The sequence below is a fragment of the Pollicipes pollicipes genome, unplaced genomic scaffold, assembly GCF_011947565.3.
Source record: "Pollicipes pollicipes isolate AB1234 unplaced genomic scaffold, Ppol_2.1 Scaffold_4002;HRSCAF=4701_pilon_pilon_pilon, whole genome shotgun sequence".
NCBI lineage: Eukaryota > Metazoa > Arthropoda > Thecostraca > Pollicipedomorpha > Pollicipedidae > Pollicipes > Pollicipes pollicipes.
Genome location: NW_023596420.1, coordinates 22,322,987 through 22,350,423, shown reverse-complemented (window position 1 = coordinate 22,350,423; position 27,437 = coordinate 22,322,987). Strand labels below are relative to the sequence as shown.

General features: G+C 55.3%; 4 protein-coding genes across 6 annotated transcripts; 1 reads left to right on the top strand and 3 right to left on the bottom strand.

The window, feature by feature from the left end:
* Nucleotides 1-64: 64 nt before the first annotated feature.
* Nucleotides 65-10,785, bottom strand: LOC119093685 (general transcription and DNA repair factor IIH helicase subunit XPD). The gene is made up of 15 exons (XM_037216687.1): nt 10,632-10,785; nt 10,296-10,395; nt 9,499-9,753; nt 7,918-8,202; nt 7,384-7,507; nt 7,036-7,132; nt 5,879-6,012; nt 5,106-5,274; nt 4,415-4,603; nt 3,225-3,396; nt 2,582-2,860; nt 2,165-2,341; nt 1,305-1,415; nt 644-742; nt 65-205 (listed from the first exon to the last, which is right to left on the bottom strand). Exons 1-15 carry the CDS (start codon nt 10,634-10,636, stop codon nt 65-67), a joined length of 2,337 nt encoding a protein of 778 aa, XP_037072582.1. The 5' UTR covers nt 10,637-10,785.
* Nucleotides 10,786-12,980: 2,195 nt separating this feature from the next.
* On the bottom strand, nt 12,981-14,303 carry LOC119094630 (uncharacterized). The gene is made up of 3 exons (XM_037217716.1): nt 14,192-14,303; nt 13,615-13,797; nt 12,981-13,201 (listed from the first exon to the last, which is right to left on the bottom strand). Exons 2-3 carry the CDS (start codon nt 13,795-13,797, stop codon nt 13,001-13,003), a joined length of 384 nt encoding a protein of 127 aa, XP_037073611.1. The 5' UTR covers nt 14,192-14,303; the 3' UTR covers nt 12,981-13,000.
* Nucleotides 14,304-14,500: 197 nt separating this feature from the next.
* LOC119094241 (alanine--tRNA ligase, mitochondrial) lies at nt 14,501-22,075 on the bottom strand (the record flags this gene model as incomplete). Its single annotated transcript, XM_037217316.1, has 12 exons — nt 22,045-22,075; nt 20,557-20,774; nt 19,984-20,157; nt 19,073-19,218; nt 18,518-18,709; nt 18,004-18,148; nt 17,366-17,502; nt 16,769-16,919; nt 16,382-16,438; nt 16,193-16,270; nt 15,149-15,784; nt 14,501-14,671 (listed from the first exon to the last, which is right to left on the bottom strand). Coding segments are annotated over exons 1-12 (2,115 nt in total), but the record flags the coding sequence as incomplete, so codon positions are not given.
* Nucleotides 22,076-22,114: 39 nt separating this feature from the next.
* On the top strand, nt 22,115-26,677 carry LOC119093648 (leukotriene A-4 hydrolase). 3 transcript variants are annotated; one of them, XM_037216635.1, is made up of 2 exons: nt 22,115-22,196; nt 24,507-26,677. In XM_037216635.1, the coding sequence occupies exon 2, from the start codon at nt 24,576-24,578 to the stop codon at nt 26,418-26,420; it is 1,845 nt and encodes a 614-aa protein (XP_037072530.1). In that variant the 5' UTR covers nt 22,115-22,196; nt 24,507-24,575; the 3' UTR covers nt 26,421-26,677. The 3 variants fall into 3 exon arrangements, with proteins under 3 accessions (XP_037072530.1, XP_037072532.1, XP_037072531.1); XM_037216637.1 differs by having other exon boundaries at nt 22,154-22,177; XM_037216636.1 differs by lacking the exon at nt 22,115-22,196 and adding an exon at nt 22,206-22,352.
* The last annotated feature ends 760 nt before the right edge of the window (nt 26,678-27,437 follow it).

Below are 27,437 nucleotides of genomic sequence, written 5' to 3'. Positions count from 1 at the left end.
AGCTGCCCGGCGCCACGGCGCGCTGCGGTCGCAAGGGCTGGCCGCGTGCGCTGCCGGCCCGCGCCTACACGCGGTGTGTGACGCGCTCCCGCATCTTCTCCTGCATCTCCTGGCTCTGCAGCTGCTCCAGGGTCAGCAGCGAGATGCCCAGCTGGTCCTCGCGGCTGAACGGCTGAGCCATGCGCCGCAGCCACCGCTTGGAGATCTGCCGAGGAGGGGAGCTCGTCAGGCGCGCCGGACGCGCGCCGCCACGACTGGTCCCGTGTCGCACGCCACTCTCACCTCTGGAGACTGCGGCGGACTCGCGACACGGCACCCGTGGCCTCATGACTGTACCGCAGTCATCCCGACGGCCCTCTCAGCTCGTGCGATCCACCTGTCGACTCAGCTCCCTGACTGGTTTGGTTCAGCTCCCTGGCTGGTCTGGCTCAGCTCCCTGGCCGGTTTGGTTCAGCTCCCTGACTGGTTTGACTCAGCTCCCCGACTGGCTTAGCTTTCTATATACCTTTGAAGCCACTTGTTCACCTTGGCTGCCAAAGTATCATAACCCGATCGCAAAGCCCCTGTTCAAAAATTCGCTTCATTAGCGCCTGTCAACCCCACCCCCTCCCCCCCCCCCCCCCCGACGTCGCGTCCGTCTCACCTGGACGCCCTCCTCGGTGCTGAGGTTGCACATCGAGTCCTTCAGGTGCTCCTGGATCCAGAGCGGCAACTTGGTCCGCTTGTCCGACCGCTGGAAGCGCTGCAACAGTCGACCGTGCTGAGCCACGCCTGACACCAAGACCATCCGGGACAAGACGCGTCCCTCACTTGGTACCCAAGTGAATGGTGGCGCTGCATGCATCGAGAACTGGAGGGCTAACGGCCTAGCACCGCGCGATTATTCAGGAGATGACCTTTCATTCGTCCATTATAGAGTCACTTGAACGCTGGCATGTTACATGATGGGATGCCGTTAATAAAAGACATACTCACTTAGAGCGCTACGGCCCAGCGTGGGCATCAACTTAACAGCTGGGCAAAATTACTTAACCCCTCAGGCAGCACAAGACAGCAGGTCAAATACGTCTAACTGCTGAGCCAGCACCAGACAGCAGGTCAATGTACGGATAGCTAAGAAGACGACACTCTTACAGAGCACCCGAGACCAACCCGGGGCGGCCGCAGAGCAGTCATTTTCGACAGCGGCGCCCACCGCACGCCACTGTAAACCATTATCCTCGTGTCACCGATCGCCACGCCGTCGACCCGACCCGACCCGACCCGAACCGACCGGATCCGACCCTATCCGACCCGAGCGGCACCTTGTCGGCGAAGACCATGATGCCGTAGTCGGTCTTGCCTCGCATCGCCCGGCCCACACACTGTGAGGCGTGGCGGATGGCGTCGAACGTCAAGAAGTCGTTCTCGCGGATCTGCGGCACGGGTGAACAGCGTCACGAAACCGAAGCTGACGCCACGAGGCCGACCAGAGCCAGCTTAGAGGCGGACATGCGGCTGGAGAGCAGCGTGGACACGTTTAGCCAGATGAGTCGACGGACAGCGTCAACGGACAATTCCTGGGGCGTCATGCGAGCACGAGCTAACACTTCCCGCGGCGTCATGCGAGCACGAGCTAGGCTCTTGGGAACTTTTAAAGCGCACAAGCTCAGTCATTTAACTTCTACACACTGATTACTAGGACAAGAGAGGTGATCAATAAATATCACATGACACACACATACACATGGGGGAAAGAGCATGGGTGAAATGGAACCTGACCCTCTACAGCAGGAAGCACAATGACATTCCAAGTTAGTACTTCGCGATGGGATAAATTGTATCACTGTAACCAACCACAAACGTTAACAGATCCATATCGTCCTTTGTCTCGACTGTAACAACAACAATGAAAAGAGCTTCTGACGTCGTGCAATTTTCCCATGAACTCGAGCAGTAGCAGACACATGACATACACATAGCGACAGGCCACAACAGCAGACAGGCAAGACAAGACAGACACAGACAGGCAGACTGGCAAGACAAGACAGACACAGACAGACAGACCGGCAAGACAATAGACACAGACAGACAGACTGACAAGACAAGACAGACACAGACAGACAGACCGGCAAGACAATAGACACAGACAGACAGACAGATTGACAAGACACACGCCCGTTACCTGGAACGTGTCGCGTAGGTACTCGAGCCGCGCCTTGAGGATGCGCGACTGCGTGTACATGTAGGGGATGCCGAACATGAGCACGCAGCGACCGAGGTGGTGGTCAAAGTCGACGCCCTCGCTGACCTTGCCCCGCGCCACCGACAGCAGCACGGCGCCCCGGCCGTTCTCGCACGCCTGCCGGCACGACCGTGACCTTGGCGTCAACTGGGCGGGGACGGGTCGGCGCGGGGGCTGGCGGCGGCGCCCGGCGGCACGCGGCTCGTGCGCCATCGCTCGCCTGACACGGAGGCCAGCAGCGTGCTTGGGACGTGTAGCGAGCCCGCGCAGAGAAAACGATGTGCTTTCGTTTGCGGGTAGGTGTTGCAACTGAGGACGGCAAACGCGAGGAGAAAGCGGGTGACGACGAACGCCGACCTTGATGAAGTTGAGCAGCGCCAGGCTGGTCTCGGCCGCGTCCTGCGTCTCAATGAAGAGCAGCTTGTGCTTCTGCAGCTGCGTGATGATGCCCTGGTCGTACCAGCTGGAGACCACGTTCTCCATGTACATGTAGGAGGTGAAGAAGCAGACGACGCCGTCCGGCACCACGGTCACCATGTCCACCAGCAGGTTGCCGTAGTTGCGAATCACGGCAGGGTCCTCGCGAGATTCGAACTTGGAAGAGATCGCCACCTGATCGTTGCCCTTTGTCACGATCTGGGGGCAGATATGGGTATCAGACCGCGGCGTACCGGTCCCTCCGTATCCCTCCGTAACAGAACAGAGCGGCCCAGCCGACCATACGTGTCCATATACTCGGCAACATTAGGGCGGGCCAACTAATGCCAATCTTGTTTCTATGGTTAAGTTCACTTATTTGACTTGTTGAGACGAACATATGTTACGGCTTCCTGTTTGGTTGAAACCCGAGAGAACAAGTATCAGACCAATCAGTTCCAACATCTCAGAGTGATTTCCCGAGGTCTGTTCGGTGCTGTCGCTCGGTCGGCGGCCTGCCCAGCACCAGGCGGGCCCCGAGCCAGCCCCGAGCCCTTGCTGCGCCGGTGGCGTGGGGCCTCACCATGGGCAGGATGCAGGGCCGCGCCAGCGTCATGGTGAAGCTGGTGACGATGACCGGGTGGAAGTCGAGGATCTTGGGGTACATGTCGAGCGGCGAGAGCGTGCCGGACGTGATCACCACCGACTGGTACCGGTCGAACACCGGCTTGATGGCCAGCGACGAGTCCAGGCACCTGGCGCAGCCGGCGCGGCGGGCGCGTCACACAACAGACACCTGGCGCGGCCGGCGCGGCGGGCGCGTCACACAACAGAGCGGGAGAACACGGCCACAGACCACATCGGGGCTGGTGCAGCGCCGCGGACAGGCGGCCGCAGCGCCACCGTGTGTACGGTCAACACACCGAATGTGCGCCACACCCACCGCCGATGGGTGGCGACACAGCCACCGGCCGGTGGTAGCCAGGTGGCAGTCATTCCTCCCGAGAGGCGGACGGTCCGACTGACTGGAAGTCTAAACACGGCGACATCGCCACCGATTCACACCACAACACTGCCAGTGTAAACAAGATGCCAGACGGTGACGGTGGGTTATCATCTGCGCCGGATGTCGTATGTTATTTTATTTTCTTCGCGACAGATTAAATCCGAACCTTTTGAGTGGATGGAATAAGTTCCGGGACGAGAGCCCATACCAAGCAGTGCTTATCGTGTGAGCCCTGACCACCACCATCCGATCGTGAAATTGAAGGATTCGGTGGCGAAATTTTAACGTGCCGCAACGCTCAGCACGGTCCGTCCAGCCCTCTGACGTCACCTGACCTTCAGCGCAACCGCTACCACCGGCCACACCCGGCAGGGGCAAATAACGGGCGCCTAAAGCGACTCGAACTCACCCGCCACGGGTGGGTGGATCGGAAGGCAGACCTTCCAGTCGTATAATTACGTATGAACTAACTCCATGCCCAAGCACCATAAGACGTCGAAAAATGGGAAAGGTTGCCGTCGAATGTATCCATTGCTCGGTGTACACAGTGCAGGTTAAAACGACACAGACATACCCCAGCGTGCTCGGATATCTAGCACGTGTGAATGATCTAGCAAAGTAGGAAGATTGTGCGCACATAGACGGCCCGAGTAAATCTCCTTCGAAATATTTGCCTGACAGCGGGTTTAAGCATAATGCAACATCACTGGAGCCAGTTCACCCGACCGAGCCCAACAAACGAGCCGGCTGCTCCGGCCAAGCCTCACCGAAAGTAGAGGATGGGGTTGTAGACGTTGGGCGTCTTGTCGTCCGACGGCTCAACGATGATGGTGAAGCCACGTGTGTAGGTGCTGACCAGCGTGGCGAAGTGCGAGACGAGCACGAGCGGCGACAGGTCGGCCATGTCCGTCAGCTCCAGCGTCCGGATCATCGAGGTCAGCCGCTCCGCGCAGAACCTGCCAGCGATGCACCCATCACGTGACATGCGTGATAGCATCAACGGACGCGTGAGACACTCAGGGAGGGGGGGGGGAGGGGTCGGCAAACGGGAAGATGCTAGACCTCAGGCTGGACCGCGAGCTGCACATACCGACAGGTGCAGACAAGTCAGACAATCGGTCACAGACACCAGGCTGACAGGAGGGGGCCGGTCGGACGCCCTGTACAGACCCTGGCAGACAGCGACGCGCCAGATGCTGGCAGCAGAGGACTGCAGGCGTGGACACATGAGACGATCGGAGACGAGCGCCACTTAGGGACTGAGGCGGGTCGGGAGAACGGACCGTCAGCATTTCAAGAGCCGGACGTTAATGTTTCACTGAAGCAGTGTCTGCCACTGCAGGCCCGAACTTCAACCACACACAGGCAATGCATTCGAACAGAGCTGGGAATAGAGCTTCTGCTCCATCTGCTTCCGTCCGTCCAGAGGCCTGACTTCGCACGAAGTCCCTCGCTCACCGCAGCGGCTTCCGATCCAGGCAAATTTTGTTGAAGATGTCCTTGAGAAAGCCAGCCGGCGACTCCTGGACCACGTGCTGCACTCGCAGCCGCATCTTCAGGTACTCCACCAGGCGCTTCATGAAGTTGATGAAGTGCTCCGCGGTCCTGATGTTCCCCGGTACGGCCTCTGGCGAGCGATCACCAACATCAGCGGTGCGACCACTCCGTCCATCAGCGCACCGCTCGCAGCGGCGACTGTGGCCGACCAGCCGGGGGAGTACCGGGCCGGCGGGTCAGATCGCTCGAGCGCCGGGGCTCTCAGTCCACCCCAGGCTGGTCCGGCACGCAGCTGCAGCCCTGATGCGGCGTCAGAGTATTCTCAAACTGAAAACCATGCAAAATATGCAGTCCGAAAAGTTGTGTCATTGCGGCTTTACGACGCACCCCGTTGCTGAGGCTATATGGCGTCGCCTACCTCTCACCCTGGCAGGAAGGGAGCGTACCGCGGGGAATCGAACCCCGTACCTCTGGTTTTGAAGACGCGCAGAGGTTAACGCAGACGCGTTAACCACTACACCACCGGCACCTCGCAAGCCGAAAAGTAAAAGGGGGAAAGATACGTGGGTAACTCACGGCACACACTTCTAGACGCACGCTATCCAGGGCAGGGCCACACAGGAGCCGGGGCTGACCAGTCCGAGCTCCGCGCAGTGGCCCAGCAGCAGTCAGAGCTGCAGGGTTCGTGTGCCGCGCCGGCCACAGCAGCGGCGGGCCGCGCGCCGTGCACCTACCCTCCAGCACCTGGTCGGGCAGCACCGGGTTGGCCAAGAGCTGGTCTGTCTGCCGCTTCATCTGGGCGTCCCGCAGACCCTCCACCATGCGCTGGTACTCCTCCTGCAGTCGGTTGGCGTCCGTCTCCTTGATCCTGCGACGCCACGCGGCAAGGTCAGGCCCCAGTCAGCGACAGCCGCAAATCCTGGGCCAGGCGCGCATTGGCACGCTCCCAGCGGGACGGTAGGAGGGTCTTCCTGTTTTTGCTGGCGAACGTGCCCGGACTTTGCCGCTTGCAGTCTAAATTACTGGGCGCAATTTCAGCAGCCTGAATTACTGGGCGCAGTTTCAGCGGTCTGAATTACTGGACGCAACCTTTTTACGAGAACGCGACTCAGTGAAATAACGAGGCAGGCAATATTTGTGCTGGACTACAAAAGCGCAAGAAATCACTTGTTGGTACAAATCGAGTGAGACAAAACACACACACACACACACACACAGACACGCACACAGACACACACACACACACACACACACACACACACACACACACACACACACACACACACACACACACACACACACACACACACGCACACGCACACGCACACGCACACGCGCACGCGCACGCGCACGCGCACGCGCACACGCACACGCACACGCACACGCACACGCACACGCACACCCACACACGCACACATCCTTCAAAAAAACATACACTCGTTACCACCGACACTTCCTATTGACCTGTGCATTGCTGTTCAGCTGTGTTTTAGCTTTGGCCTGGAACAAATAGCCGCATCGGTGGCAGCCGCGGCCGGACCGAGCTTGCCGCGGGACCCCGCCAGGCGGGTCCTCACACCGGTGCCCAGCACGGCTGTGTGGTGGGCGTGACAACTGACTCACGGCGTCAGGACGGTCAACCTCAACCAGCCTCGGACAGGAGGACTGGTCTAGCGCCGACGCGACGCAGGGAGGCGACGATCCACAGGCCAGTGAGAAAAAAGCGGCGGCATGTCTCATTACACCTTGAAGGCGTCTGTACGCGAGAACACAGCGTGAGTCCCGGTGGGCCCTGACATCGGACGGCGCGTGGCACCCACAGCGCGGCGCGTCGCGACAGTGCGGAGGACGCCACAGCGGGAGGCGGCGGCGCCCCCGACCGGGCACTCACTGGGCAATCCGCTTCTCGAGAGAGCCGATGTTGTTGGAGCAGCGCTCCAGCATTCGCTTGTTGATGTGGACACTCATGCTGTCGATGCACACGTTGTCTGCCGGCAAATGCGCGATGCTGACAGCAGACACGGCTCATTCACAGGTTTCACATGCAACAAAACCCAATAGTAGGTAATTAAGACTATGTGGAACGCAAATATGCAATGGTATGAAAATTACAATTAAGAAACAACAACGATCGATGTAGAAACTGACATTCTGCTTATTCATCTGTCAACAACCAACAGTCCTTCGTTTCAAATAAGATGAAAAGGTACATGCAGCCGGAACTGAAAGAAGCTCTCACCTATGTTATGAGCTTCGTCGAACACGACGACACTTGACTTCACGATCTCCTTGGACACCACCTCGGCAATCTTCGGATCCAGCAGGTAGTGGTAGCTGTACACGATGATGTTGGCCTGCTGGATCTGAAACAGATAACCGAGCCACATCACAAGCGGAGACAACACTTGCGACCTTCAGACCACCACACGCAACCCCCCAATATCTAACCCGGGCATGGAATCACTTCATACCGAAGCTTAACTGGACCACAAGACCAATCCATCCCCAATATCACCTCACGCCACACAATCACGGCCACTGAGCAGCCAAAAGCTGGTCAAGAACAACAAAAGTTATTTCGACACCGTCAAAATGCCTGCCACACAGCCTACACCCGGGAACAATGCACATACAACACCCTCCCAGACATCACCGTCGAAATGCCTGCCACACAGCCTACACCCGGGAACAATCCACATACAACACCCTCCCAGACACCTCACCGTGGCTGTTCCCTGTCAGCGATGCGGGGCTCGCCCGGGCGAACACTCACCGCGCGGCGCGCTACGAAGTAGGGGCACCACCCGCGCGTGCGGCCGTACTGCTTGAGGTCCTGCAGGCTGTAGATGCCGGCCGGCAGCGCCACATCGCGGCCGTCCTGCTCCAGCTGCTCGAACCACTGGCAGGTGGGCGGCGGCGCGCGGCCCTCCTCGTCCGCCTCGTCGCCGCCCGGCGCCGGACCAGCGGCGGCGGCGGCAGCGGCGCGCGCGCGCACGTAGCCAGCCGTCAACGCGTAACAGCGGCTGTCCACCACCTTGCCCTCGCGTTCCTGGCTCACCTGTTGGCGGTGGAGGAGAGGGAGGGGGGGGGGGGCGGTCATGTGGGGCGCGGACGGCCGGACACGGTGGGCAGGCAGGTGTTGGTGGGGGGCGTGAAGCCAGATTGTGCATGTCGATCGCAAGATGTACCGCTGACGTATGGAAGTAAGATGGACCACTGACATACGGAAGCAAGATGTACCACTGACGCGTGGAAGTAAGATGTACTGCTGACGTATGGAAATAAGATGTACCACTGACATGTGAAAGCAAGACGTACCGCTGACGTGTGGAAGTAAGATGTACCGCTGATGTACGGAAGTAAGATGTACTACTGACGTATGGAAGTAAGATGTACCGCTGACGTATGGAAGTAAGATGTACCGCTGATGTACGGAAGTAAGATGTACTACTGACGTATGGAAGTAAGATGTCCCGCTGACGTATGGAAGTAAGATGCACCACTGACGTATGGAAGTAAGATGTACCGCTGACGTATGGAAGTAAGATGTACCACTGACGTATGGAAGTAAGATGTACCGCTGACGCGCGGAAGTAAGATGGACCACTGACGTCCGGAAGTAAGATGTACCACTGACGTACGGAAGTAAGGTGTACCGCTAACATATGGAAGTAAGGTGTACCGCTGACATATGGAGGTAAGATGTACTGCTGACATGTGGAAGTAGGATGTACCACTGACATATGAAAGTAGGATGTACCACTAACATACGGAAGAAAGATGTACCACTGATGTACAGAAGTAAGATGTGCCACTGATGTACAGAACTAAGAAGTACCACTGATGCATGGAAGTAAGATGTACCACTGACATACATAATTCAGGTGTACCACTGAGGTACAGAAGTAAGATGTACTACTAACATACAGAAGTACCATGAACCACTGATGTATGGAAGTAAGATGTACCACTGATGTACAGAAGTCAGGTGTACCACTGACATACAGAAGTAAGATGTGACACTGACACAAGAAGTAAGATGTAGCAGTGCTGTACAGAGGACAGGTGTACCACTGACATACAGAGTTAAGAAGTGACACTGGCATGCGGAAGCAAGATGTTCCAGTGACACATGGACGTCAGATGTACCACTGACGTATGGACATAAGGTGGCAAATTAGGATGTGGTCGTCCACTGGTATTCTGACTGGTTATGGCAAGCTGCATGGTGAACAGGTGGTATGCCAGGAAGAAACAACATACAAATTACAACCACTCGGTTTTGAACATCTCGCACATGGGGGGCCAGATCATTTGAAACCAGTTGTTTCAAATCATCGCCACCATTACCTACCTCCTCGTGAATGCACAGATTCTTGCGCGAGCTGATGGCCAAGCCGACCAGCTTGCTCTTCTGGCCAGACTGTTTCTCGATGAAGCGGTTCAGCTTGGCCAGCTCCTCCAGCACCTTTTCAATTTCCGGCACAGTTCGAGAGCAGTAGATGAGCTTTGTGATGTCCAGTGGCTTCTCCAGCATGTAGGACACGATGAGGGAGAGCAGGGAGATGGTCTTCCCTGTGCCAGATGGCATCTCCAGGACAAGGTGACCCTGCCAACACCCAAGTGAGATTGATAGCAGGAATTCACAGACCTATGCTATAGAACTGTATAACACAGCATTGCTTCAAAACATTACAATTGTTATTCACAGGCAAGGAGCAGCACCAATGATAATATCACCATGGCATTGATGACAATGTCAACATGCATGTACAAATGTAGCTCAGAGTTCAGGATTGCTGAGCAGGTACCTTACATTAAAGTGTCCATGTGATTAAATCATGAGACTGCTTTGGGACTAACTCAACATGAACATAAGGACTGTTCACAGCCAATTTTGGGGGTCACTATTCATTTTCAGCCTGGTAAACACAAAGAAGAAAATAGAGAATCAAGCCATTGTGTGGATTCCGAATGTGGACCTACATTCCCATGAGAAACCCTGGTGTCAAGATCAAGATATAGGATCCAACTCATAATGTTATGTGCCACTGACAAACTTAATGGAGAAGAATCTCAAATAAATAATAACAATAACAGGACAGCAGCAAGCACAGCTCACAGCAGTCACTTAATCTGAACATGACTTACCTTGGCATCCAAACCCTTCTTGAGCTCCAACATGTATGAGAACTGTTCTGGGTAGATGTAGTCATAAGGAAAATAGACCAAAAGGCCATCTACATTCAGCCTGGAATGGAATGAAAGACAGTGAAATCCTTTCCAACAGATAATACTTAACAAATTACATGTTTTATGGTGTTCAGGATATCATTTGTCATAAAATATGGAAGGTGAACAAAATACTATTCAGGTACATCAGATGCATTGCAGGTGCTCCCCATGATCATTCCACAATGGTGGGCATTGAGCTGATAAGCCAGAAGTGATGTTGTATCTATAAAAACTCAAATATTACTGCCTTACCTCATGTTAAATTTACTTGGATGCTGGTGTGTGATACTGCTTTGCTTTAACTTCTAACACATGACAACAAAAACATTAAAACTGCTGCTATTCCTTTGTTTTTCAATGCAAATTGAAAAATAATGATCTTGGTTGCACAACACTTTCACTTCACTTGCATTCCCTGAAAATGGGACAACACAGAGATAAAACATAGCTAAAACATTAATGGAGAACAGGGCTATTGTAGATATTCTTAGCAGGCAATTTTTCTTCAGTTTTTGCAAAGGAATCTGTGTGTGATCTCCTTGGTAATAGGAAAAATCTGACAGAAGCAGTCTTGTAGATCTGATGGCAACTGCAGGTATGGCAAGGGATAGCTTGAGGAAAATCAAGGTTAGTAAGTTTGCCACACCTGACCAATACATGGTAGTGCTGAATGAATGCCGTAATGCTTTGGCTTATCCCTCTTATACTAATAGTCATTGCTTCTGAGTAATGTGAGTAGCATGCAGCAAACATATAAAGCTTCTTTATTTCAAGGACAATATTCTGATCTGCAGATCAAAGCAGCAGTGTAGTTCCATGCTCAGAGAGATCTGCATGTTCAGATGGGAAATAAGTGAAATAAATATAAATTTTGACACTTGAATGACAAGGATGGCCCTTATAGTCATTCCACACTTGGTCCAGCCCCTCCCTCACCATCCCAATTTTGCTCGCAAAGCTAAGCCAATGCATATCAAAAATGATTCTATGCATGCCATTCACCTCCAATTCCCCCCAAAAGAGCTGATAGATGGTGGGCATTGGTGATGATGATGGATGGGGTTTTGGGGCGCATCAACTTCTAGGGTCATTTTGCGCCATGGTAGGCATTGGTCAGGTCATCAGCAACATTTTAGGTTCATGGGCTCAATCTGTACGTAAATGATCACATATTATCCATTAAATAAATGTTACTTCAATGTGCATGCAGGAATGTGTAAAACTAATAAAAACAATCAGAAATAAAAAGAGACATAAATCAACACGTCTCACCAAAACCCACCTAAGCTGCTGCAGCCCACAGGTGCGCGAAATTACCTGTATGGCATGAAACGTGGGATTATTTCGAGCCGCATGTGCCCTGGGACAAGTCAACACGCTCATGCTGATACAAATAGCTGAGTTGCATCATAGCTGAGTAGCTTTTCCAAAATCTTGGAGAATCATGAAAATGTGCATAGCTCGCTGGCCCTTCTCCGTTACCGCCTACAGTTCTTTCGAACAATACCGGCAAATGATCACCCACCCATTCGCTGCATCACCCCTGCACACCAACCGACCTCCAACCCCCGCGTGCAACTTCCCCGCTTACTCCCCCGTGTGAGGCTGGCGCAACACTGCGCCAAATTGTCGTGGTTGTCAAGTTTTTGGTTATTAATTGCGAATAGTGCAGGGCGGTGTATGACGTCATCGGTAATCTCCCTCTGCGCCGCTCCAACACTTTGCGGCCGAAACACGCAGGCACCCTCGCCGCTCTCGCTGTGTCACGAGATCGGCAAGGTGACAAATGTTTTGAGGTATGCCATCGAGCCCATTTCGTACAGAATTGTTCGAAGGTACAACGCTTGTCTTAACCCGGACATTGGATGTTTCCCGCCTGCCCCCTGCAACCATTCCTCCAATATTGCGGCCCGTGGGACTTAATCCTAATCGGGGTTCTTTGCGTTAAGAGCACGACTGGAGACTATGCCGGTATGTCCTGTGCATGTTAGAACCCTAACAACGTTGTTGATATAAGGAAGTGGGCCAATGGATATAATGAATGAATCTTTCAGACTCGGAAAGCCTGGACCTCGCTCCGAGAAATGCTTCCCGCTGAGCTGGGGCCAGCTGTCTCAGGTCCACGGGCAGTTCCGGTACACAACCGGACAGGCCGGAAAACATATTCACTCCAGAATCGGTCTGCATTAAGTTTAACTTAATATTCTTATCTATCTCGGTAAGGCACATTGCTAATTGTGATTTTCGAAAATGGTTACCAAATAGGTCACCGCCCAATTATTTTCCGTCACAGAGGACGATTCTGCACTGAATCAAAGGACACTGGACGACTGGCATTTTTAACCCGTATGCGGCCGGAAAAGGGCGGAGGCATCAGCTCTGGCTGTACCGATGGCGCCACCTGTCCAAGCAGACAGCAATAGGAGCACTTACAAATGCCCCGAACATTTAGCATGAACAGACATACGTACGGCCGTGGCTTAAGGATTCTATCCATTTAAAACAGGTGTCCATCACAAGAAGTGTCTCATGTCTCATGCTCCACACCGAGAATCTTCTGCAGCCGCCAGGACCCACAAACACGCCAGGCATCTTCACACACGACTGTATTCTACACCACATCAGCCCAGGCCGGCAGTGGCGCGCTCCGAGAGCCGCGCCAGCAGGTCAGCCACCAGCGCCTGCTCCTGCTGGTGCGTCAGCCGGGCCGTGATGTCAAGGCCGGCCGTGCGCAGCGGGTCGGCCCAGGACACTGGCTCGGCCGCCACCCCGGCCGTCACGTCCCGCAGCCAGCCAGCCGCCGAGAACCGTCCGTCCACCGCCTGGGGATGCGCAGCCCGCCGGCGTCAGAGGCGGCGACAGGCCGCACCACTGCTGGTCGTCGAGCGTGGTTTGAATTGGTAACACACCCTTCACTAGATTCTCGGATTTCCAGCTAAAACTGTGTATGATTGCTTCCTGTTGACAGCCGAAATGTAACTGCTGAGAGTGTTCAGTGTTAATCGTTTTGATTTCTTTCTCTTTTTCAAGGCTATCTTTACGGGTTCTGTTCTTTTATCCAACGTTAAATGAAATGTACATATTACAGATTGATCGCACTCCCAGGCCAAAAAGGGATTCGTTAAAGCGGCAGCGCGGAAAGACAGGACAGAACCACAGCCACGGCGCGGGAGGGCGGTGGTGCCGGTGGTACCGGTGGGGGGGGGGGGGGGGGGGGGGGGGGGGGCAGACCGACCTGTCCCTCCGGCAGGCAGCAGCGGAGGCAGAGGGCGCCCCGGCAACGGTACACGACGGCGGTGGGCAGGGAGCGGCCGCGCAGCAGTCGGGCGGCCGGCACCACGTACGGTTTGTTGCCGGGGAAGTAGTGCACCAGGAACGGCCGACCGTCCCGCTCCAGCTCCGAGAGACGGCGCAGCATCTGCGGCGGCGGCGGCCGTGACGTCAGGGAACGGAGCGCGGCCCAGCGGCCGCTGCCCGGCACATCTCGGCCTCGATCACCACTTCTTATTGGGCGTGGTATAGCGGATGTGACGGAGGTCGACGAGACATTGGTTTGAACTGGGGTGCCTTAAATAGTACGCAGCAGGTTGATGATGACTTAGAAACCTTCGTATTGCATATGCACGGATTGTGAGGCACGGCGCCACACGCTTTCAAACAAGCAATTAAGAATTTCCGTGGTCATACGCATTCAATTATCTGTGCCCATCCAGGTCACCAAACCACGGTAGCGAACTAACATTTTAAGTGTTTCTACAATAGAGGCCTCCACAACAGCACGTGCTGCGACGCGCCAGCCCCGCCTCACGCACCTCGCTCACATCCCGCTCCTTCTGGCTGGCCTTAGCCGAGTCTCCGACCTGCCGCAGCGCCTCCTGCAGCTGCAGGCGCTCGGTGTACGGCGCCGGCGCCAGCAGGGTGCGCGCCTCGGCCGCCGGCAGCTGACCGTCCGCCACCTGGCGGGCGGCCCGCAGCGCCGCCCGGCCGGCCTCCTCGGCAGCGGCCGCCGCCGGCCCGGCCACGGCGTGCAGTGTGCGCACGCCCAGGCCAGCGGCGCGCTGTCCGGTGACGCGGAAGCCGGCCAGGTCGTCGGTGCGCCGCAGGTGGGCGCCGCAACACGGCTCGGCCGAGACGTCCGGCACGCGGACCAGCCGCACCGGGTCCGGGTACACCTCGCCGGCCAGCAGAGTGGCCGCCGGGTCCCGCAGCACGGCCTCCAGCGGCGCCGAGCCGGTGACCACGGGCAGCGCCGCCTCCGACCACTGGTGCACCAGCCGTTCACACTCGCGCACCTGGCGGGAACAGACACAACGCTGACGGACGTGGCAGGGGTCATGCACGACGGGGTACAATAGCCGACGGGTACGGCGAACCACACCAGCGTACGACACAGTCGCCTAGGGCGGAACGCGCACGGTTAAGCAAATATTGAACGTTGGTCAGCTGACTTTTTTCTGAAATTTGGGTCTTTTCCCGTCCCGAATGAAGACTTACTGCTTATGCTGATTACAAGGGCGACCATAAAACGTGACGGGATTGCTGATTGCGGGATCGCTTTCCGTCAGGTTAGTTAGTAAACATGCGTGACGCTAAACGTGGTTAATTTGTACTGTCAGCAGAGTGACAAGTGACATGATGTGACGATGCAATGACCATGCAACAGTTCACGCATGACTTCCACAACTTTTTCGGCGGAACGCATACTACAAGCTAATCGGCGTTGCCACAGCCTCCGCCGGCGTCCACCCGACCGTCGTCCGACGACCCACCTGCTCGGCCGTGATGGCGCCCTGGTAGGAGGCCACCTCCAGGCGCAGGTGATCGCCGTCCACGGCGCTCGAGGTCTGCGCGGTGGCGGCGAGCACGCGGCGCAGCGCGGCGTTCAGCAGGTGCGTGGCCGTGTGGTGGCGCATGCAGGCCAGCCGCCAGCCAGCGTCCAGGCAGCAGGTGACGGCGTCGCCGGGCCGCAGTCGGCCGGCCGCCAGCGTGCCGCGGTGCAGGCTGAAGCCGCGGCAGCGCTGCGTGTCCTCCACAAGCAGCCGGCCGTCGGGCCCGGCCAGCTCGCCCCGGTCGCCTGCCTGGCCGCCACCCTCCGGGTAGAAGCAGGTGCGGTCGAGCACGACGGTGCAGGCGGCGCCAGCGGTCGCCTCCGGCAGCGGCTGGCCGTTGGCCAGCACGGCCAGCACGCGCGCCTCCAGTGGCGGGAACTCGTATTCACCCGACGGCAGGCGCGTATACTCGTACTTGGCGCTATCGTCGGTAGGTGGCAGGCCGAGCTGGTGCAGAAGCAGCGCGGCCGGTAGGTGGGGGTTGGGCGGTGCCTGCTGTCGGCTGTCGCTCTGGATGTCCGCCAGACGCTGCTCAAAGTCCTCAGCGTCGAACTGTAGGCCGCGCACTAGCGCCACCTGCGCAGCGCGCCGCCTAGTCACGTACAATGCGATGTTACAAGCATCATCTTTACCTAACTTAACTTTAAGGCAAGCAGCAACCCACCGTAAGTCGATTCGTCACACTGCAGAGTGAACGGTGATTAGTGATCTGCTTCACAGAAGCAATCTTATTGTCTGCTGTCATAGCAAGAGCAGACGACCAGCTTTCCCAGCATGCAGGGCCTAAATGCCAGGAATCTTCACACAAGTCAAACAGCGTAGCAATGGCTTCCAGGCGAAAGACGACGCCAGCTAGCCCGCTTCAACAGCACGTCGATCGAGCCGCGTCGATCACACCAATGCCTTCCAACAGATCCGTCCCAACAATAACCCCCCTCCCCCCCCCCCCCCCCCCCCGCCTGCGCGGTCCTTCCCGCGTCCCACCTCCTCCAGCACGTCCTGCGAGAGGCCATGCCGCTCGTGCAGCCGCAGCGCCAGCTCGCCGTCCAGCCGGCCGGCGGCGGGCAGCAGCCGGCGCAGCTCGCGCAGCCCCTCCACTAGGCCGGGACACTCGGCGCCTCCGCAGCTCAGCCGGCCCAGCTCTGGCAGCTCCGCCGACCAGCGGCGCCGCTCGGCCGCCGCCACCGCCGACGACGCCCGCCAGGCCTCGCGCTCCGAGCTCAGCACCACCTGCCGGCACCGCCTGACAGTGGCAGGGCCTCAGAGGGGGGCCGGGTCAGGGTGCACGGTCAGGTGCGTCGCCCTGGGGGAGGCCGGGCCCCAGAAGAGCGTGGACAGACGCACGCCGGATCTCGCAGCACTGGCCATACGACACTCATTACCAGGGGTGCATTAGCCTGAACGACAGCCACGCTCTGCACCAAAACCCCATGTAAAACGAAAACCGTCCTGACCCGTGCCTGGGCAATTTTTTCTGGGCTTGAGGCCAGGCCTGGGCGAAAGGCTTTGCCTGCAACCGCGGCACACGCAGAGAGCAGGCCGCCTCGACGAGCACCTCACCTGCACGTTGCGAAGCTGGTGGTGCATCTCGGGGAAGGCCGGCGCCAGCATCTCAGCCACCTGGTTCACCAGCCGGGGCAGCAGCGACGGCGCGTAGAAGGTGTGCTCGGCCAGGTGGAGGGCGCGCCGCAGCACGCGCCGCAGCTTCTGACTGCGGCAGGAGCACGTGACGGTCGGCGACGCGGAGGTCTGCGCGCAGCCAGGTCGGCGTCCCACGGGTCACCGCATCACTCGGTCACGGCAGCGCGGCCAGTCAGGCTCAGGTCGCCGCCCCAATGCGCCAAGGTATTGCGCCGCACAAAGGTGTTGAACAGCGCAGACTGGTAAACACACCGTGGTGCTCCACCACCGCTCAGACGCCTGCTTTGGAGCACGACAGGACTTCAGCATCAGCCGGTCGGCGGACGAGCGCTGGGAGAAAGCTCCCATTCTCTCGCCTGGACCATCACTACTCCCACTGAACGCCTTACCCACGCGAGGTCACCTCACGCCGCCGCTATCGCTGTCTCCTCCGCCGAGTGACGCGCCAGCCGGCGGACCCCCCGCGACGACGCCAGCCAGCACCCCGTATTCAGCTGCCCGGGACGGGCCACTCACTTGTCGGAGGGCACCGCGCCGTCGGCCACTGTCGCCGTCACCATACGCGCGTGGTCCGCCAGCGTGCGGTAGGCCGTGTCCAGTCCGGTGACGTCATCACGGCCGTAGCGGCCGCCGTACTGCGGCGCAGGGCTCCCCTGGCGGCCGGGCGAGACATTATCAGCTGACGGCGGATGGCCGCCGGGGACGAGAGGACAGAGCAAAACGCTGCGAGGAGAGGAGAGGAGAGGCGCAGGCTATCGCCTCATGGGGCACCCAGCACTCGGCCTGTGATGAGGGCGGCCGGCGGGCACACACATACACACACATACACACACACACACACACACACGCACACGCACACGCACACGCACACGCACACGCACACGCACGCACGCACGCGCATATGCACATACAGGAGCTCTGCTTAGACCGGGGAAGGTCATGACCTCCTGTGATTTGAGGTTGGGCGTACTCTGAAAACACGAGAAAGCTTTATTTGCACGGCCATCATATGCCTGCACCTGACATCACTAGCCAGCACGCTGCTCTTCGTAACGCTCTTTAGTGGGTGTACATGACGTAATGTTTTCAAACGCCACCAACAAAGAGGGTAATCAGACATAGACAACGCTTGACAAGTCAAGTCCTGTTGTTACCCGGTAGATGGTGCTGAAGAGCGGCGTGAAGAGATCGGTGCTGTAGTTGTCCGCCGTTCCCTGCAGGACAGCCGTCAGCCGCTCCAGGCCCATCCCGGTGTCGACGTGCCGCTCCGGCAGCGGCGTCACCGGGCCGTCCGCGTGTCTGGTGACGTCATCAGGGTCACGTGACGGTCCGTTTGCAAAACGGAACCTCATCTTTCTATTGGTCCCGCCTTTTCTGCAGTAGTTTAACGTATTTCAACTGATGGGTGATTTAATAAATTTCTCGCGTGATCTTTCACTTCTCTGGCAAATTGCAACAAGTTATGCCCGAAATCGTTCAGCGCTTCGTCGGCCGGCATTATTTACATCATCAAATTACGGCATATCACCATTGTCATCTTACTCTACACCCACCAGCACTGTCCCCTACACCGCCTTTAACTTTCACCTACTCAAAGCCTTCAAAATCGATGATTCTTGACCGGGCCAAAGCCCGACCCGTTTCGCCGGGGCCCACCATACCCCTCACCTCAGGTACTGCATGAAGACCAGGTTCCACAGCTCAACCACGTCGCCGCCGCCGGCGTTGACCCGGTGTGGCACGGCCTCGGCGCGGCCCAGGTGGTCGTAGTGGATCTCCGTGCAGGGGCCGAACGGCCCGACCGGGCCCATCTCCCACAGGTTCTCCGCGCGGAACGGCAGCACACGCTCTGCCGGCACTCTGGAGGCCGGGTCACGTGTCGGCGGCGACGTACGACGGCAAGTCACGCGGCGCCACATCACGAGGCAGCGGAAGCTACATGGTGTCTCCAGGAGCGGGATGTGGATCACGTGAGAATGGGATCACGTCACGCCGCTGGCACCGGACAGCGCAGGTCACGTGGTCACTGCGACACCAGGCGGGGGTCACGTGCTAGCTTGAACACCTGCTCGAGGGGGTAGTCAGGCACTACCAGAAACGTGCTTACATCCGGCGCAGTGGGAGTGGTGACTGAGGACCACCTCCAGAGGAAAAGCTTTACATAGCAACCCACAATTCGCACTCGATCGGGCCTGACGATTCGCCGGGTGAAATTCAGCTTACCCGATATCCCGCCAGATGTCTCTGGTCTCGGTGTCAGCCGGCAGGTTCTGTCCCGGGTCGCCGGCGTAATAGGTTACGTACAGGCGGTGCTCCCCGATGCCGTAACGCTCCGTCAGGAGTCTCCACGCCAGGCGACAGGCCTCTCGCTGGTAAGCGGCGGCCGGGTGAGGCCATGGGTCAGGAGAAAGGTATAACGAGTAAACGTAAACGAGTGAAGTAAACGTAAACGAGTAACGAAACGTCAGTGTGCTTGTTTGCTGGAAACTCTCACACAGCACAGCTTTGACAATTCGAATTTACGCGCTTTTTCTTACCGCAAGGTGAAAATAAGGAAAAGTTGGCAATGCAAATGCAAACCATAGACTCACGTACGAACACATCAGAGAAGACGAGTTGACGTCTGAAAGCTTTAAACGTTTGACGCTCGATTCGAAACTCCGTCTCGAACAGGACGGCATGGTGCGGTGAGCACCGCACCATGCCATGGTGCTGTGTTCACCGTACCATGACGATATGGTGACGTGTCAAACAACTTGTGACAAACAAGCTGTTTGTTCGACTCCCCACAAAGACGTATTTCCTCACACCGTGAATCAATATTTTTACAAAGAAAGCCCGTCGTCACTAGCACACTATGCCCCCCTCCCCCCCCCCCGTCCAGTTATGTCCAGTCGCATACTGCGGCAAAGTTACCCCGTGATTCGGACCACAACGGTGACAAAGTCAACATCTACACCACAAAATGTGCTCGACGACGACTTGGCCTCAGTGGCACGTGCACGAGCAATACGTTCAATGAACTTTAAAACAGCAGAAAAATGAACGAACTTAAACAATCAGGAAGCGTTCGCCGTAACATTCACCTTTCCATCTCGCGCAAGTGTTTTTCTCCCCCACAACTCAGAGCCCACCTTGAAGTAGTCTCCGAAGCTCCAGTTGCCCAGCATTTCGAAGAAGGTGTGGTGCGTGCCGTCCACGCCGACGTCGGACAGGTCGTTGTGCTTCCCACCGACGCGCACGCACTTCTGAGAGTTGACCGCTCGGCGGCACGGCGCCGCATCCTCGCCGGTGAAAACCGGCTTGAACTGGAACAGGCGTGAGGTCACCAGGGATGCCAAGATGAGGTCACCAGGTCACCAGGGATGCCAAGAAGGATGGCCGGGAGCGGACATGGGCAGCGAGCACAACACGCTGCCTGAGGAGGGACAACTGTCAAATCATTTCAGCGAAAACGAAGTAACAGAGCAACTGTTAAATTATTTCGGCAAAAACGGAGTAGCACGTGAGACCAGCCTCAAATTACCAAATATGCATAGATAGACATGGAATAATATTTTATCAATCCTCTGTTGCGACAAGCTAAATCCCATATTGAAGGATGGTCATCGCTCATGCATTTACCTGTACCGATCACGGGGCATTAAACAACGCTGTAAATAGACCGCCACAAAAATAGAGCTGTCATCTCCTTCCAATACACTTACCTGATTCATGCCTGCGTTCACAAACGCTAAAGTTTTGTCTTTACGAGGAATCACCGGACTTGAGCGCACGAATTTGTGGTCATTGTCTTGAAAGTAGCTGAGGAATGCTTGCCGTATTTCCGCCGCGCTCGTGCTGGCCAGTCTTGCCTGCGGTTCCGCGCGCCCCAGAAGGAACAGCAATCGGTTCCACTTCCGGCCCACGCGGTGCATTTTAGAAGCTGAAAATCAAAGCAAAATATATGAGGCCGAAGAATCCAAAGAATCCAAAAGACGGATGTTATCCGTCACGTGGATCTGTGACGGGCACTTCATTGGCATGCGGCAACATAAACCTTATTCTCAGTGCTATAATGGTAACGCTTAACCCCTCTGGTGGTGCCTAGCCTGCAACTGGCTGCAGCTTGTGACTCCAGCTGCTCTGTGGTGTCAGTACTGCGTGACCAACTAGACAGGCACATGCATTATCACGTGAACCCTGTCAACGTCTCCTCCAGGCCAGAGGCCGGCCATGGCTGAAGGCCACCACCTGGCTACCCATCACAGGGCCTGTCTGATGGACCAGTGGAGGGGTGCTGGGGTACTACTGCTCACATGGGCACTTCAGGTCTTAGCTGACAAACTGTAGAGCATGATGCTGGCCCCCAGGATAAGTGAGAGGATAAAATGCAGGTCAGACATGCGGTCCAGAATGTTCTGTGCAGAAAGCCAGAGGATGAAGCGGAGCACACTGAGTTCAAAGATAATTATGCAGTTGGAACATGGCTGAGCATCACTGATGTACAGCTCTTGGCATTCAATGACAGCCCAGTAGTCTAAGGGAACCTTTGTGTCAAAATGCCTTGGAGCATTCATAATGATGTACGCATAAGGCTTGCAAGGTTGAGAGAGAAATGTCCAAACTTATGTGGGCTTGCTGGACTTCCTTCTATGACATAGGCTGGCAAGTTGCAACTTATGGCCTCTTTTATAGGTTCCTTATCATGCAACTGAGGCAGATCCAATCATCATAGCACTGTCACTGATGTTAGCTGAGGGAAGGTTTTTTTGAAGTTATACTCTTCATGACACAGTCTAAATACTTGAACTTTTGCTAGATTTTTGCAGCCCAACATGCATGTACCATGTGATGTGGTGTGTGATATGCCATGCTGAATGCAGGATATTCTGAGAAACTGAAAGCTCCAAGCATTTACACAGTTGCCACCACTTTCAGTGCATTTGAAATTTCAGGCAACAAAGTTAATGATTCAAGGAAATTTGATAATAGACAATATAATATGATGGGCAGGCAATATAACAGGGTGGGCAATTTCAAGCACACATACCCTAAAACATCTTCTCATGCCAAAATAATTTGTGAATCAGGAAAAGTAGAACTCCAAACATACGTGGGCTCAAGCGCTTTCGCACCAAGATCCTTGTACAGATAATGAGCTTCCTTGTGAACCCTTTCAACGAGGCCACCACAGCCCAGTCCGCAACACTTACCCACTTGCATTGCAAAAATCTCCAGCCATGAAATACAATGCCAATTTAGTGGCGTCAACTTACGTTATTCGCCAAGAGCGGAAAGCTGGGTTGCGTCACTAATCCCGCACAAGAACCGGCTCATCATAAATACGTATGGTTTAGAGACGGAGGTACGGGAAAACCACACGACATTTTGCTTTTAATATATATCAGTGAGGCAGTGTTGAAACTGAGGTGCCGTTTTTCTGCAATAAGAGTAACCAAATTATGAACTGGAACTTAGTAGACAAGTTTGGTGGGAAGGGAGCGTGAGGGGTGCAGGGCAAGTAAGAGCCGTGTGGGGGGGGGGGGGACAATTAAATATTGTTCGTATATCTAAATGAAGGTGTCAGTGACATGCATGCTGTATGTTGACATAGGTAACTTATGTTTCAAAAGAACATTGTACATAAATTGCCTTCTGTTATGTAGCAAATGGAAATAATCACCAGACAGGTACATCTGCATCCTTATCCTCAAACCTTAATATTTGCAATAGTGAACATGTGAGCACTCCAGAGATGCAACACTCAACATGTTGACACTATTGCTATGACATAGTCAACATGCAATTACCCTGAAAATATGGACTTTTAAAGAAAGTATGAAAAGGACCAGAATCTAACCTAACCTAACCTAACCTAACCTAACCTTACCATGCCATTGTCACCTGGCAAACCTCCCAGCTCAATCCCATGCAACCCATGTCCTAGTACTGTCAGTGCCATCAGTGTGACATACTGGTGTTTGACCAACCTCTGCAGTCATAATCATAATCATTCAGAGGGGAAGATAATAAGATATACATGGCATATTCTTGTTTGTATGATTATGATGTCTAATATCTTAAATATTTCAATTGTTAATTGTTTCAACTTCATGTTACAGTGTCAGGTACTAATGCATGCCATGACCACAAGCAGAAATGTAGGGTGCATCTTCTGATCTCACTATTGTACAGTATGCACCATTGCTAGTTTGTTTAGGTCATAAAATTATTATGACTGAATGCCTTAAATTGTTCCAGGTTTTCAATCCCAGTATCTGAGATATACATCTTTGTTCTTTATGCAGTTATTCACAAAGCCTGAATCTAAATTACTGTTTAAATGCTTTGAATCTGTATCATTGCTTTTAAGAGCTATGTGTGTCTGTTTAAGGTACCATGAACCCACCCTTTCAAAATTTAATCCATTGTGCTGGATGCCATCATGATTATGAGCTCAATGAGACCTTCCACTTGTGTCTGCAGAACTGGTTAGGCTAAATTGTGCTTAATTATTATTTTTTGTTGAAAATATTTTTGCAAAAGCTTTCTCAATTTTATCAGCATCATCATAATTCTTTGAAATGTTGGCTCTTTATGCAATGATATGGGAGGATACTGCACCAAAAGCTGTTATGACACATGTTGGAAGCAGCAGCAAGTTTGTCATGGCACACATTAATTTGTAGCATAGTATAGTGGATGACAAGTGGCTTGTACCCAAAGACCAGTCTGCAAAAAAAAAACATCCACTGCACTGCCTACAGTGACATCTGTGCTAAACCTTATACAACCTTGCCCTGAACCTTGCTGGAGCTGAAATGTTGCTGTGGCATGTTGTAACATGTATTGTCCCAAAGGTGTACCTGACCATAAGTTCTTTGAATGTTTTAGAGAGGCTTGTTTTGTGCTTAACATTTTGACAGTAAGCAAGACAGAAGCCATGTTTGTATGTATTCAGGCTTTTGTAATTTTGTGCCTTACTTCTTCAGTAGCAATGAAACTGGGCTTACAAGCTAAATAAATTGGGTTTATTCATCACATGCCATTTACTTCCCCATGCTGGAAGGCATGAGAAACTTACATGCTGATGGGCATCATTTTGTACTGTTCTGGTCAAAGCTGTATATCATTGGCAGTGGTTGCAGTCTTGAAACAGATAGGATCAGGCTCAAATACAGTGTACATGTATTGCTCAAATATAAGTAAATAATCAAAACCATAAAAATCATGATCAAATCATATAAAATCAAATACAGCATTTTATGTAAGTGCATGTTTCAACCCACATTTTTATGCATATCAAGCACAAGAGGTCATGGTTTCTTGCTTTGAACAATGTGCCTGGTCCCTGGCACTGGTGCTGAGGGCCAGTTTGCAAGACTCTATTGGTCCATAGTCCTCCTTAATGTCTGCTGGTGCCAGCCCTTTTGCAGCCTTAGTCATTGTATGATCTTGAATGTAAATAACTGCAGCTGATGTGTACCTAGTTTCTTTTTTGTCGGGGAATCTCCGGCTTCCACATCATTGTTGGAGAGTGAAATGTGTTGGAAAACCCTTTTTCTGCTACTGGCAAAGGCTTGTTCATACTGGGTCCCTCCCCCATATTATGTGGCAAAACTATGCCATTGGCATCTGGTAGGACACTCATAATACCTCATTCTGTGTATTGCAGGTGTGGCATACATTCACACTCATCCATCCAACCAACGAACTAGCTTGACTGCACTAGTGGATCGTGATCATGCCGGCTGGTAAAGAATGGCCCCAGGGCGACCCCAGCTCATTCTCCTGCCCGGAAAAGGCGGCGGTCACGGCGCTGAACCTCAAGCTGCGCGTGGACTTCGCGGCCAAGGCGCTGGTCGGGTCGGCGGAGCTGACGGTCGAGCGGAGACAGGCTGACGCCACGCATGTCGTGCTGGACACGCGTGACCTGGACGTGTCGGCCGTGACCGACCTGGACGCAGGCGCCCCGCTCGAGTGGAGCGAGGGCGCCGTGCACGCGGCACTGGGCCGACCTCTGACGGTGCAGCTGCCGGCCGGCGGCGGCGCGGCGCGGCTGGCCATACAGTACAGCACGCGGCCGGCCTGCACGGCGCTGGCCTGGCTGGAGCCGGCGCAGACGGCCGGCCGGCGCCATCCGTACGTGTTTTCCCAGTGCCAGGCGATCCACTGCCGCTCCATGGTGCCGCTGCAGGATACGCCGGCCGTCAAGTTTCCCTTCACGGCCGAGGTGACGGCGCCGGCCGGCCTGACGGCGCTCATGTCAGGCCTGCGCGAGGGCCAGGAAGCGGCCGGCGAGGCGACCACTTTCCGTTTCCGGCAGCCGGTGCCGGTGCCGGCCTACCTGATAGCGCTGGCGGTGGGCGAGCTGGAGTCGCGCTCGCTCGGGCCGCGCTCCACCGTTTGGTCCGAGCCGGAGGTGGTCGACAAGGCGGAGTACGAGTTTGCCGACACGGAGCGCATGCTGCAGACAGCCGAGGCCATCTGCGGCCCGTACGTGTGGGGCATGTACGATTTGCTCGTGCTGCCGCCCAGCTTCCCGTTCGGCGGCATGGAGAATCCGTGCCTGACGTTCGTCACGCCGACGTTGCTGGCCGGCGACCGGTCCCTGGCTGACGTGGTGGCGCACGAGATCACACACAGTTGGACCGGCAACCTGGTCACCAACCGCAACTGGGAGCACTTCTGGCTGAACGAGGGCTTTACCACGTTCGTGGAGCGCAAGATCCAGGGCCGGCTGTTCGGCGAGCCGGCACGCCATATGTCGGCCCAGGGCGGCTGGAAGAGCCTGAAGGACACGATCCGCACGCGTGGTGCCGAAGATCCGCTTACGTGCCTGGTGCCGCGGCTGGAGGGCATTGACCCGGACGACGCGTTCTCGACCGTGCCGTACGAGAAGGGCCACACGTTCCTCTGGTACCTGGAGCAGCTGGTGGGCGGCCGTGACGAGTTTGAGCCGTTCCTCAAGGCCTACATCGCCAAGTTCAAGTACAAGACGCTGGACAGCGAGGATTTCCGCTCATTTCTGACCGAGTTCTTCGCCGAGAAGGCGGCGGCGGGCGTGTTTGCCAAGGTGGACTGGCAGGCCTGGTTCAGCACGCCGGGGATGCCGCCGCACGAGCCCGCCTTCGACACGTCGATGACGGACGCGTGCAGCCGCCTGTGCCGCAGCTGGTCTGCATGGGCCGAAGGCGAGCCGTGCCCGATGACTGCCGCCGACCTGGACGCCATGTCCTCCAGCCAGATCATCGAGTTCCTGGCTCAGCTGCTGGAAGAGCAGCTGCTCTCGGTAGCCAAGCTGCAGAAGATGGAGGAGTTGTATGGCATGAACGCGCGCCGCAACGCTGAGATCCGGTTTCGCTGGCTGCGCCTCTGCCTGGCCGGCCGGTGGCGTGAGCAGGTACCGGCCGCCCTAGAGATGGTCACCTCGCAGGGTCGGATGAAGTTCGTGCGTCCCCTCTACCGCGACCTGTATGCCTGGGAGGAGGTGCGCGACGCCGCCATTGACACCTACCGGCGCAACAAGCCGTTCATGATGCACGTGTCCGCGCATGCAGTGGCCAAGGACATGAAGTTGACCGACTGAAGATGGCGACACCAGTTGCGCCACCGGCCACGCCGAGGGAGTGATTGGCTCATGGGGTTGGGGCTGTCGGCTTGGGTCCTTCTTGCCATTGCGTACCGGACTAAATGTTGCTGGTGTCAGGTTGGCATCGCGGTTAATGGCCTCGTGGTGCGCCTTGTGATATCCGTTTTGTTCTCCGTCAGCTCTGTGCGTTTCTCTGCGTGGGTTTGTTTATTACCTTTAAGACTAACAAATGATAAAAAACTGACGTGTGCTTCTCCGCATTTTTATCTTAACACAAATACAAATGGCAACAACTAAAAAATCAAACAATGGCGGTGGCAATCTTATCTTTTAAGCTCAAACAGAAAAGGCGCATAACTGGAAATATCCCAGTATTGGCGGGCGTGCTGCGCCAAGTGTTGGGTAGGATTGTAACTACGGTGACTCGATTCGAAGCAGGTCATTGTTGGCACCGGGGACGGGTAGATGGCCGTGGTTCCCCACAGCCAATTGCTTCCTACATTCAACGTAAACGACCATCCTGTTTTAACGGACACGCCCCCACATCACTGAGGTGGCCATCTGAGCACCACTTTGAACCTCCGATGCACTGCACGTGCTTTAAGCTCGGTCTCCGGGACGAAACCGTTTAGTCACCTGCCGCTGCACGTGCAAAAAAAATTGCACAGGCAGAGAAGTAGCCAGAGGCCACGGAGTGAGTCCAGTCCAGTTATCGTTGGCAATTTTCAGCTAGTGTCTTTCTCGCCACCCCCAATTTGCGGACCTACATCTAGTCAGCAGCGCTGTGGGCCTAGGATGCTGGAATGACGTGCCATGCCGTGTATGGGAGGCATCAAAAGTTCACGCTTGAAACCCCAGCCATGAATTGATTCCGCACTCTAACAGCAAAGAATCGTTGCACTCATGGAGTACTCACGGACCCCCACTGATCGCCCGCCACCAAGGCCACTGAACGTTGGGTCAGAAACATCAATTGGGAATGAGGCGCCAAAATCTAAGGCCGCTGATTGGTCA